The sequence below is a fragment of the Eutrema salsugineum genome, unplaced genomic scaffold (genome assembly GCF_000478725.1).
Source record: "Eutrema salsugineum unplaced genomic scaffold, Eutsalg1_0 scaffold_3, whole genome shotgun sequence".
Taxonomy (NCBI): domain Eukaryota; kingdom Viridiplantae; phylum Streptophyta; class Magnoliopsida; order Brassicales; family Brassicaceae; genus Eutrema; species Eutrema salsugineum.
The window spans coordinates 3246090-3258548 of NW_006256756.1; the positions used below are offsets into that span (position 1 = coordinate 3246090).

The 12459-nt window shown below is 37.2% G+C and overlaps 2 protein-coding genes and 1 non-coding gene across 3 annotated transcripts; 2 read left to right on the top strand and 1 right to left on the bottom strand.

The window, feature by feature from the left end:
- Window positions 1–761: 761 nt before the first annotated feature.
- Window positions 762–2964, top strand: LOC18014375 (flavonoid 3'-monooxygenase). The gene is made up of 2 exons (XM_006396717.2): window positions 762–1688; window positions 2229–2964. The coding sequence occupies exons 1-2, from the start codon at window positions 762–764 to the stop codon at window positions 2850–2852; spliced, it is 1551 nt and encodes a 516-aa protein (XP_006396780.1). The 3' UTR covers window positions 2853–2964.
- Window positions 2965–3969: 1005 nt separating this feature from the next.
- LOC18014376 (flavonoid 3'-monooxygenase) lies at window positions 3970–5850 on the top strand. Its single transcript, XM_006396718.2, has 2 exons — window positions 3970–4896; window positions 5193–5850. The coding sequence occupies exons 1-2, from the start codon at window positions 3970–3972 to the stop codon at window positions 5814–5816; spliced, it is 1551 nt and encodes a 516-aa protein (XP_006396781.1). The 3' UTR covers window positions 5817–5850.
- Window positions 5851–11143: 5293 nt separating this feature from the next.
- LOC112085692 lies at window positions 11144–11250 on the bottom strand. The gene has a single exon (XR_002898992.1). It is a non-coding gene; the product is annotated as a small nucleolar RNA R71 (small nucleolar RNA).
- Window positions 11251–12459: the final 1209 nt, after the last annotated feature.

A 12459-nucleotide genomic window follows, 5' to 3' on the forward strand; every position in this document is an offset into this window, starting at 1 on the left:
AACTCTAAGAAATGCATATTAGGTCAATTATTTGGATATATAGGAAGATTTTAAAGAGTTTAAGGTCTAAAGAATTTTAAACAAAGTTTACAGAAAAATTGTTAAGAATGAATGACGGTAATCTATTTTAAGAATAAGAGTAGTATTATTCTAAATATTGAGTAAAATATTCATCATAATATTTTGGAATTATTAGATTTTGTTAACAAATTCGTAATCTTAACATACATTTTTAATTTTTTCTAACATATTTCATTTATGACAAAAAAAAATAGAGTGAAAGTTCTTTTGGTTGGTTGACCAAGAGTTCATTCATGTTTTCACACGAGAAGATATAGAGTTTGATTTCTGGAGATGCAAATTAAAAAAAAAGGGTAAATTTAAGAGATTTTCAATGCCGTGCAAGAAAAACTATTCATCGTGGTTAGTGTGCAGACAGAACACCGTGGATTTTGTAGGTCAGAATTGTCTGCATGATTTACAAAAAGTGAAAATTAGTATGTATGAAAAGCTTAAAATATCTTCAGTTTTATATTGAGAGAGTAATAATATCCAAGTACCATTCCAAAAAATATTGGAAAGTATAACATCCGCTCAAAACTTATCATCTTTGAGACCGTTAAGTCTTCATTCGTGATTGGCTTTGTCCATTAAAATTTATTTCTGTTTACCCCTACAGCTGTTTGCTAATAGTAAAGGTAAAATAACTAACATAAAGCATAGAGAACACTTTCCTTTACTTAATCTCATAATTCTCAAAAATGTCACCAATTGTACATGTCTTAACAAACAACACAATTAATCTCCTTCCTTATGCAATTCTCATTCTCACAGCAATCTTTTCGATTCTCTGGTACCTCAATAAACGCGGACCGCAACCGCCTCTGCCGCCTGGACCGCGAGGGCTACCTATTGTCGGAAACCTCCTGTTTCTTGACCCTGACCTTCACAACTATTTCACAAACATCGCTCAGAAATACGGTCCAATCTTCAAACTCAATCTCGGCTCAAAGCTAACCGTCGTGGTCAACTCTCCATCGCTGGCTCGAGAGATCTTGAAAGACCAAGACATCAACTTCTCAAACCGAGATGTCCCTCTCACGGGCCGAGCCGCTACTTATGGTGGTATTGACATCATTTGGTTACCATATGGTGCCGAATGGAGGAGGCTTAGAAAAGTTTGCGTTCTCAAGCTTCTTAGCCGCAAAACTTTGGATTCTTTCTACGAGCTACGACGCAAAGAAATCAGGGAAAGAACGAGATATTTGTACCAGCAAGGTCAGCAAGAATCACCAGTGAAAGTCGGAGATCAGTTGTTCTTGACGATGATGAATCTAACGATGAATATGTTATGGGGAGGTTCGGTGAAAGCAGAGGAGATGGAGAGTGTTGGAACAGAGTTTAAAGGAGTGATTTCTGAGATATCTAGGCTTGCGGGTGAGCCTAATGTTTCGGATTTCTTTCCGTGGATAGCGAGATTCGATTTTCAAGGGCTTGTGAAGAAGATGCGTGTGTATGTTCACGAGCTCGATGCTATATTCGATCAAGCCATCGAGCACATGAAAAGGCTCAAAAGTAGGGATGATGGTGAATGCAAAGACTTTTTGCAACATTTGATGAAGTTAAAGGACCAAGAAGTTGACTCAGAGGTTCCCATCACGGTTAACCATGTCAAAGCCGTACTCATGGTAATGAATATGGTTTTCAGTTTCATAATCTTAGAATATAAAACATGCATTTGGGAGGACACCAAATTTTTAGAAAGTGAACGTATCTTCTATTTTTGGAAATTTAGAAAGTTCTTCTTTTAAAACCCTGGTGAATAAACCGATGATAAAATCATTAATCAACAAAAAGTTGATATAGTTACGAAAATGTAGAATTATGGTTTCCGAACTAAATCTGTCATTTGTATTCCTATATTTGGCAGTCATGATAAGTCATAAAATTTCAATTGGTTACATATTTTGGAATTTCATTATGGTTCAGCCATTCCGCTATTCTGCAGATTGGATTCCCAATCAAAAAATTTTCCACTTCAAAATTTAGATGTCAATTGTAGAGTACATTGATTAGTCTGAGTTTCTCTATGAGATCTTTATAATCTGCCATTTCTGCGGATTACCAATTAGAGTCTTAGCTACTTCATAATTTAGATGGCAGATATGTAGATTAGTCTGAGTTCATGATAGTGATTTGATCAAAATGTTTGTTATGTATATGTGAAGGATATGGTGTTTGGTGGTACGGATACATCAACGAACACGATAGAGTTTGCGATGGCTGAGCTTATAAGCAAACCGGAGTTGATGAAGAGAGCGCAGCAGGAACTAGACCAAGTTGTAGGCAAAGACAAAATTGTTGAAGAATCACACATCACTAGACTTCCTTACATATTAGCCATAATGAAAGAAACACTTAGGCTTTACCCAACCATTCCTTTGTTAGTCCCTCACCGTCCAGCTGAAACCGCGGTTGTGGGCGGTTATACCGTCCCTAAAAACACCAAGATCTTTGTCAATGTTTGGTCTATTCAGAGAGACCCAAATGTGTGGGAGAATCCAACTGAGTTTCGTCCTGAGAGGTTTCTTGATAATACATCTTGTGATTTCACCGGAACCGATTATAGTTTTCTTCCTTTTGGATCTGGCCGGAGAAGTTGCGTCGGTGTAGCACTCGCCGAGAGGATGGTCTTGTACACTCTTGCGACGCTATTGCATTCGTTTGATTGGAAGATTCCAGAAGGACATGTGTTGGACTTGGAAGAAAAGTTTGGGATTATCTTGAAGCTCAAGACCCCTCTTGTTGCCTTGCCCGTTCCGAGATTGTCCGATTTGAATCTTTATCTATAGAAGCCAAGATTGTTAGAGCATCAGCAATGCTAGCATCGATTTAAGAAATAATATTAAACTTAAGAGAGAAGAAAAAAAAATGAGGAAAGAGAAAAAGAAAAGAGAGAAAACAAAAACATCAATAAACATAGCTTCTTTTCTATATGTCCAATAAATAAACCTCACGTGCCCTATAAGCATCGATGCTTATTGGTCTTATTTAAGCAACGATTCTTCAATTTATTTTCATTTTGGATTTATTTTTTGAGCTAAGCATCATCTAAACACTCCCGTTGTGCTCTTATCTTTAGCAATTCTTGCATTATACAAAAAAAAAGTACAATGTACCATGCACCAAACTTTTTTTTTGTAAATATCCCACCAAACGTTATACACTGTACCTTTTTGTTCAAGCGTAATATGAGTTTTAGAAACGTTATAAATGTCCCACCAAACATTATAAATACTCAATCTAGCATTTAGAGTGATTTATATTAAAATCACAAATCCTATGTTATTCCAACATGAATTTTCAATTCTTTTTTAAAAAAACCCCAATATTATTGAATTAGTGATTTGTGAATAAATTTTCAAATCCACTATTATTTTGAAATATTAGAAGTCAAATTTTACAAAAAATAGTTATGAATAATACTGGATATATTTCATAATATATCGTGTTTAGAGTTTTTATTTGTTTTAACAGATAAGTTGTTTACATATTTCTATGCAAATGTTATATATATATATATATATATATTTTGTCGTCATACAAATGTTATATAAATATATTTATATTTAATGTTTTATGACAATTTATACTCTACAGTATTTTTCATGATTGGTAAAATTTTTTTAAATCAAATATTAAATAGATTTATTTTAAAGACTAATAAATTTCTTAATCTTTGTATGTTTACTCAAAATATCTTATACTTTGAAAAACAAAATGAGTACTCTAAAAACAGTGGAAAGTATAACATCCGCTCAAAAGTTATCATCATCTTTCAGACCGTTAAGTCTTCTTTCATGATAGCCCATTATTAGTTTATTAATGTATAACCGCATTGTAATAGTAAAGGTGAAAGAACTAACATAAAGAACCCTTTTCATTGTTAGATCTTCATAATTGCCAACAATGTCTTCACATCTCTTCACTGACAACACAATCAATCTCACTCCTTATACAATTCTCATTCTCACCGCTATCTCCTCGATTCTCTGGTACCGCTTCAAACGCGGACCGCAACCGCCTCTGCCGCCTGGACCGCGAGGGGTACCTATTGTTGGAAACCTCATGTTTCTTGACCCTGAGCTTCACACCTACTTCACAACCATCGCTCAAAAGTACGGTCCAATCTTCAAACTCAATCTCGGCTCAAAGTTAACCGTCGTGGTCAGCTCTCCATCGCTAGCTCAAGAGATCTTGAAAGACCAAGACATCAATTTCTCAAACCGAGACGTCCCTCTCACGGGCCGAGCCGCTACTTATGGTGGTATCGACATCGTTTGGTTACCATACGGTGCTGAATGGAGAAGGCTTAGAAAAGTTTGCGTTCTCAAGCTTCTTAGCCGCAAAACTTTGGATTCTTTCTATGAGCTACGACGCAAAGAAATCAGGGAAAGAACGAGATATTTGTATCAGCAAGGTCAGCAAGAATTACTGGTGAACGTTGGAGATCAAATGTTCTTGACGATGATGAATCTTACGATGAATATGTTATGGGGAGGTTCGGTGAAAGCAGAGGAGATGGAGAGTGTTGGAATAGAGTTTAAAGGAGTGATTTCTGAGTTAACTAGGCTTTTGAGTGAGCCTAATGTATCGGATTTTTTTCCGTGGCTATCTAGATTTGATATTCAAGGGCTTGTGAAGAGGATGAGTGTCTGTGTTAGAGAGCTTGATGCGGTATTAGATCGAGCTATCAAACATACGCAAATGCTAAATAGAAGAGATGAAGATGATGGTGAATGCAAAGACTTTTTGCATTATTTGATGAAGTTAAAAAACGAAGAAGGTGACTCGGAGGTTCCCATTACGGCTAACCATGTCAAAGCCGTACTTACGGTAATTAATGCTTTGGTCACTTTACAATTTAGATTTCAAATGTAGGTTTTGTAATTAATCTGATTCTCGATATGAGATAATGTAGAACGATATTGGTAAAATCTTGCGGAAAATGGAATCATTGTGTTATTCCATAGAATACCAATCATAGGCTTAGTCACTTCAAAATTTAGATGGCAACTGCATACTATGTGGATAATTTTGATATCTTCCGATAAAAATAAACACAAGAATATAGATATTAACTGTTCATGAGAAGTGATTTGATCAATGTTGTTTGTTATAGATATGTGAAGGATATGGTGGTTGGTGGTACGGATACATCGACAAACACGATAGAGTTTGCTATGGCCGAGCTTATAAGCAAACCGGAGTTGGTAAAGAGAGCGCAGCAAGAGCTAGACGAAGTTGTAGGCGAAGACAATATTGTTGAAGAATCACACATCACTAGACTTCCTTACATACTAGCCATTATGAAAGAAACACTTAGACTCCACCCAACCCTCCCTTTGTTAGTCCCACACCGTCCGGCTGAAACCGCGGTGGTAGGTGGCTACACCATTCCTAAAGACACTAAGATCTTTGTCAATGTTTGGTCTATTCAGAGAGACCCAAACGTCTGGGATAATCCGTTTGAGTTTTGTCCTGAAAGATTTCTTGTTAATAAGTCTTGTGATTTCACCGGGACTGATTATAGCTATTTTCCCTTTGGATCTGGCCGGAGAATGTGCGCTGGTGTAGCACTTGCCGAGAGGATGGTTCTGTACACTCTCGCGACGTTATTGCATTCGTTCAATTGGAAGATTCCGGAAGGACACGTCTTGGACTTGGAAGAGAAGTTTGGGATTGTCTTGAAGCTCAAGACTCCTCTTGTTGCCTTGCCCGTTCCAAGGTTGTCTAATTCGAATTTGTATCTATAGAGGCTAAGGATGTCATGTTTGGCAATTCCTATAATTTACCGCTAATAAAGTTACTGTTGCTATTTAAGTTTTGTAATGGAAAGTAAACTTTAGCAAAAACATTTGAACTACGATCACTTTGTTTTACTATGTTGTTAGATATTAATTTCGCTCCATTCCAATTTTATCAATCTGAATTGCATAACTCACATATATGGTGTGGTTCTATCTCGTCACTTACTAAATAGAAGAAATAAAACTACTTATCACATTCCAAATGTGTGGATAGCTAAGCCTGGAATTTCTTTTTATATTAAATCCTGATGGGTGGTGAATATGATGATGCAAATCTGTACTAATTTATTTCTATAAAGGTTAGCATTATTAGGTGAGATAAGTACCTCTAACGAATTACATGTATTTGTAAACATTCTAACAAACAACGAGTTAATAAGATGTGACATGTGACATCATTTAATGTGGTAGAAATTCTAGAGAGTCTCTATTTTGAAGTTGTCTTGTACTATTCTAAGAAAATCTAATGTACGACTATGTCACATCGTTGTTTCAGACTTTCGCGAGTATCCGACGTAACCAAGGTATCTTTGCATAATCTGATAGTAAACCATCATAGTTAAATTTTGGGCAAATTTTGTTTGTTCTTTCTTTCTAAGTTGCTAAAATAATATTCTAAAGGCGGGTAGTTTATCATGGATTGTCAAACTATATCCGTATAATATTAGTGGGAAAACGATCTATTCTCCACCAAAACAATCAAATCTGTCTAAATTCTTTTTAAACTATTGATATATCATAGTTTTTATGGTTTTTAACTATGATATAAGTTTTAGTTATAAAGTTTTTTAGTATTTTTCAAATCTTTTGAAGTTTTTGTCTTAGGTACGTTTGGAACACAATTGAAAATTTAGACGATTTTGGAATCAAGCAAGAATTAGTTTTGATGAAGGACGATTTATTACCTTCTCGACACCACTAATGGTGTCGCTCGACACCGATGTTGTCAAAAGAATATATAGTGTTTTAAGAAGGCTCAAAATTTTCCAATATTTGCTAGAAAGCCCAACTCGTGTTTTTAGCTTTATATTATATTTTTCAGCCACCCGTGTTTTTAGCTTTATATTATATTTTTCAGCCACCTGTTTTGACTTACTTTTTTTAGAGTTTTTTTTAGGGGAAACAAGTCTGAAACTCTGTTCGTTGGAGAGAAGATTTTGAACCCTTGTTATTTAATTATATTATTCTTTTTTGTAATCTATTTAATCATGTTTATTATGTCAATTTCTATGTAGGAGTAGTTTGTTTGTTAGGTTTAGGGTTCTCATAAATGATTTCATTGGATGTTAGATAAGTTGATTGGTTAGAGTTCATAACCTGATTAGTTCTTTACTATAGGTTGTTCTTAAAGCTAATTATGGACTGGTCACCTAGAACTTAGATCTTAGATTAATTGAATGACACGAAAATGTAATTGATAATCTGACAAAATCTAGGGTGAGAAAATTAGCTATCCATAAAGAAATTTGGTTTCGATATTTTGTGAACAAATCAAACCTGTGCTTAAAAGTTGTTTAGTCTTTAAGATTTGCAAAGAAATTTGGAGTTATGAGATTTAGACTTAGATAATTCTCGCAACGAAAATTGGTTAATTATAATTTCGTGATTTGAGTTCAAAACCGCGCTAAAAACCTGAATCATGATTAATCGATTTATCTTCATTCTCTGATTTCCTGAAAAATACACTAGGCTTAATACTTTCTCATTGATTTTACAACCGTTTTAAATACTTCATTGCTGCATTCAATTTCACTGTTTTTACTTGGCGTAATTCAAGCCTAGTTAGATTATTGAGTGAATCTCTAGTCTCTATGGTTCGACCGTATTGTACTAATATTATATATTTGTGCTCTTGCAGAATAGCTCTAGCGCTTAAACTTTAAGCAGATCAAGTTTTGCAAAACTTGATGGAGAGGGCAACATCATTGCACCTGCAATCCTGCAACATCATTACTCTGAGTTACATGTCACCAGAAGCATATATGTGCTCTTGCAAAATATCTAAAGACTAAACAAGCTTTAAGCGCATGTTTGATTTGTTCATAAAATATCTAAACCAACATTTTTTGCGGATAGCTATTTTGCTCACCCTTGGTCTTGTCAGATTATCAGTTATACTTTCGTGTCAATTAGTTAACCTAAGATCTAAGTTCTAGGTGGCCAGTCAAGAATTAGCTTTAAGAACAACCTATAGTGAAGAACTAATCAGATTATGAACTTTAACTAATCAACTTATCTAACATCCAATGAGATCATTTATGAGAACCCTAAACCTAGCAAACAAACTACTCAGACATGGGAATTAAAGCAATAAACATGATTGAATAGATTTCAGAAAAGAATAATAGGATTAAGTAACAAGGGTTCGAAATCTTCTCTCAAACGAACAGAGTCTCAGAGTTGTCCCCCCTCAAAAAGCTCTTAAAAGTATCGATAAAAAATAAAAAGTAGGCCAAAAACAGGTGGCGGAAAAACCTAATATAAAGCTAAAAACACGAGCTGGACCTTCTTGCAAATATTAGAAATTTTTGGGCCTTCTTAGAACACTATATATTCTTTTGACAACATTGGTATCGAGCGACACCACTAATGGTGTCGAGCGACACCATTAGTGGTGTCGAGCTACACCAAGGGTAATAAATCGTCCTTCACCGAAACTGATCCTTGTTTGGCTCCAAAATCCTCTAAAATCTCCAATTATGCTCCAAACGCACCTAAAAACTGAAAAGACTCCAAAAAACTTGAAAAACACTTTAAAAACTTTATAACTAAAACTTATATCATGGTTTAAAACCATAAAAACCATGATATATCAACTCCCCCAGACTTAGCATTTGCTTGCCCTCAAGCAAACAGAAAACCAAGTAAGAGAAAGAGGTTTGAAAATCACAGAGACTAAAATTTTCTATGTAACATCATGCTGACCGATCATCTTATAATCCACATATTGTTGGATCAATCCAAATCAAACCACCATGTATTTATCCGCAGACATTCTGCAGCCTTCCAGATTAGATCCAAAATTCTACAACATTGTCCGTAAGCCTTCATCGCTAGGTCTCATCAATGGTTCCAGTGCCAAGAACCTTCTAGACTCTTTCCCGTATTATATTTTGACAAATCAACTTTACAATCTCTGATACTTTTTCTCTCCCCCAGACTTATTCTTTTCTCATTCTCTATTTTTTTAGGCATATATAACAAGGTTCAAAGACGCGAGTACTGATGGTGTTTACCACTGAATCCCCGGTTTGTCCCTTCATTATATATCAAAGGTGTAGCGAATAATGGGGTCACGGGAAATATTCATACCCCTCGCTTCTATCCTTTTGTGTGATCATTCCTTTTTAAAAGTAAAATAACGGGATCCTTGGAAATTTTCCTAACCCTTTACTTCTAAAAGAAAATTGATAAGTGGAGATTTTGACTCATTATAACTTGTGTTTACTGATCTTTTTAGAGTCTTTTGAGTCTTTGTTAAGTCATTTCAGGTAACTAGGAGGCTTAAGGCGACGGTTTGGAGCAGCTGGGGCTTTTGGTGCAAAAAGGAGCTGAAACTGAGCAAAAGAGGCCAATTTACACGAAGTTGGATCATTCTTGGTTGGGAGCACCTGCTCCCGATTTTACCCTTTCGTGGAGCCCCTGCTCCAACCGCCTGGAGAAAAATAAGGAAAACAATTTTTACCTAATTCTAGGATGAGAAAGAGAATAAAAAGTCCAGAGCCACCCACCTTTTATTATCACGTTTTTCTACAGACTTTTTACGCTTTTAGTTTTGAGAGATTTCTGCTTGTAAGCAATTGGGAGAAGAATTCCTGCTACATTCTGAGAAGAATTCTGAACCCTATTATCTCTTCTGCGATTTTAATTCATGAATTTCTTTTCATCTGTTGCTGTGTTTATTTTCTCCATGTCTGAGTAGTTCTCTTAGCTAGATTAAAGCGTTCAAAGGATTTCATGAGTTAAAGGATTAGATGCAAATAGGGCTTGATATCTATTGTCTTCACCATTGTTAGACTTAATGCTTAGGTTGAATTGATCACTCAATCTGCGATTTTAGGTTAATCTATTCATCAAAAGTGTAATAGGTTGCTAGAATAAACATTGGTGAGCGATTTGTCCTTAGCCAACGACAGTTGAAGTTAAGGCAAATCGTGAACAGATCAAACTTGCTAGCTAATGCTTGTCTGCAATTTTCTAGGTTCAAACGACAGTTTAGGATTTAGGTTGTTAGACAAAGTTATCGAGATCACGACAGTGGATCGATAAGCCTTTCTGTTTGAGTTCGAGACTTGTGTTACACTTGTGCCCTGAATAGTCATCTGGTTCTTATCTCTGAAATTCCTGCGAATTGCTTTGGTCTAGTGCTTGTTTTAAATTGAATTTAAATCGTTGTTTGCCGTTCTGTTTACTTTTTTTAGTTTTCGCAGCAAATCATCTGTCTTAGCTTTAATTCAATCCTCACAAAGTCATAGAGTAGCACTGGTCCTCTGGATTCCGAATCCTTTATATTACAACTACATCACTGTTCTATTGCAGTAGAAACTATGAGTATATCCAGTGTGAATCAAATTTTGGCGCCGTTGCGACGGGGACCAATTCGTTACCTTTGGTTTTTGGTTTAAAATTCAGACTAAGACTTTACTAATTTTTTTTTCTCTTGTTCTCTTGTTTACGTGTGTTTCAGGTGTATGTCAAACATATCCACAAGGAGCAACTGCACCGATCTTGTTTCTTTGTCGAACACCGAGCTAGCAAGAGTCGAACGAGAAAACATGCGTTAAAGGCCTATTCAAGCCAACATGGGCAATCAAGGCAACAATGACAACATGGCTGTCGAGCTGGAACAGCTTCGACAGCAATTGGAGCAGCTGCAAAAGGTGCAGCAAGACAGGGAGCAGCCACAGCCTGCTATTGGAGACAAGGACAGTCCGCATGCTTACTATCAAAACAGGGCTGCAATTGCTCCTCCAACCATTCAGAGGCAAGAATTTGAGATCAAACCTCAGCTGATCTCATTGGTGAAGCAGCATCTCTTTCATGGGCTTCCTGCTGAGATTCCGATGGACCACATCGAGAATTTTGAGGAGATTTGCAGCACGACTGGATCAAATGGGATACCAGCCGTTTTTTTGAAGTGCAAGCTTTTTCCATTCTCACTTGCGGACAAAACTTTGCGCTGGCTGAAGTCATTACCACCTGGGTTATTGACTACATGGAAAGAGTGCAGATCAGCATTTTTGGACCATTTCTACACTACGGCCAAAACTGCAGCTCTCAAAAACAAAATCTCGTCATTTAAACAGCAACCTGGTGAAGCTTTCTGCAAAGCTTGGGAAAGGTACAAGGAGTACCGAAGAGAGTGCCCTCACCATGGGTTCTCTGATGAGCAGATTCTGTCAACCTTTAACGATGGTGTCAACTGGGATTACAGGAATGCTTTGAATGCAGCTAGCAATGGTGATTTCATGACTAAGTCCAAAGAAGCTACTTATGAGTTGATTAAGAACTTAGCTACAAGCTCCAGCAACAAATCCCAAGAGTATGACAGGTCTAGCAAAGCAGTTCATAGTGTGGAGTTGAGCAAGATCGATGAGCTTACAACAAAGGTGAATCTGCTGTTGAGAGAGAACCAAAGATCTGTGCATTTTGCTGATGAGATTAGTGATGCACCTCTTTCTCAAGAGTTTGGAGAGGCAGAGAATGATGATCAGATGGAGGTAAACTTCGTGAATGGACAAGGGTATGTGCAGAATCGCAGCTTCAACAACTTCAGAAACCACCCGAATTTCTCCTACAGGAGCAACAATGTTGAGAACCCTCAGGATCAGGTGTATCCACAGCAAGGAGTGCTGAATCAGTCAGGATTTCAAAAGAACTTCTCCAGCAATTTCCAAGGAAAGCAGTTCATCACCAATCAGAATCGGTTTCAAGGTGGAAATCAGCAGAAGTTGCCTTTCACAAGTCTGCAGCCTTCTCCGAGTTCCTCAAATAACTCGCAAGATGAGCTGAAAAACTTGATGCAACAGCTGCTCGTTAATCAGCAAAAGTCTTCCATGGAGATTAATGCCAAAGTGGACACCATGTACAATTATTTGAATGGCAAGTATGAGGCAGTATGGACTCATGTGAAAAAGCTAGATGTTCAGGTAGCTCAGACTGCAGAAGCTGTGAAGAGATCACCTGGAACTCTTCCTGGAAAAGGTGAAAACCCCAGGAATGAGTTTGTGAATCCTATTGAGCTGAGAAGTGGGAAGACTCTGCATGCTGCACCAAAAAGTTCTGTCTCAGAAAAGAGGAAGGAAAGGGACGTGGAGCACCTGCTCCAAGAAGAAGAACCAGCTCATGACGTAAAAAAGATGAAGGAGCACTCTTCCCCCATCGGAGAACATGCTCCAAAATCGGGAGCACCTGCTCCAGACGTAGATTTGACGATGGAGCACCCTGAGCCAACGAGGGAGCACCTGCTCCAGTCACCTGCTCCAGCCACCTGCTCCAGCCACCTGCTCCAGCCACCTGCTCCAGCAAACATTCCTGCAAGAGTTTACACGCCTAAGATACCTTACCCAGTTCCACCAAAGAAGTCCCG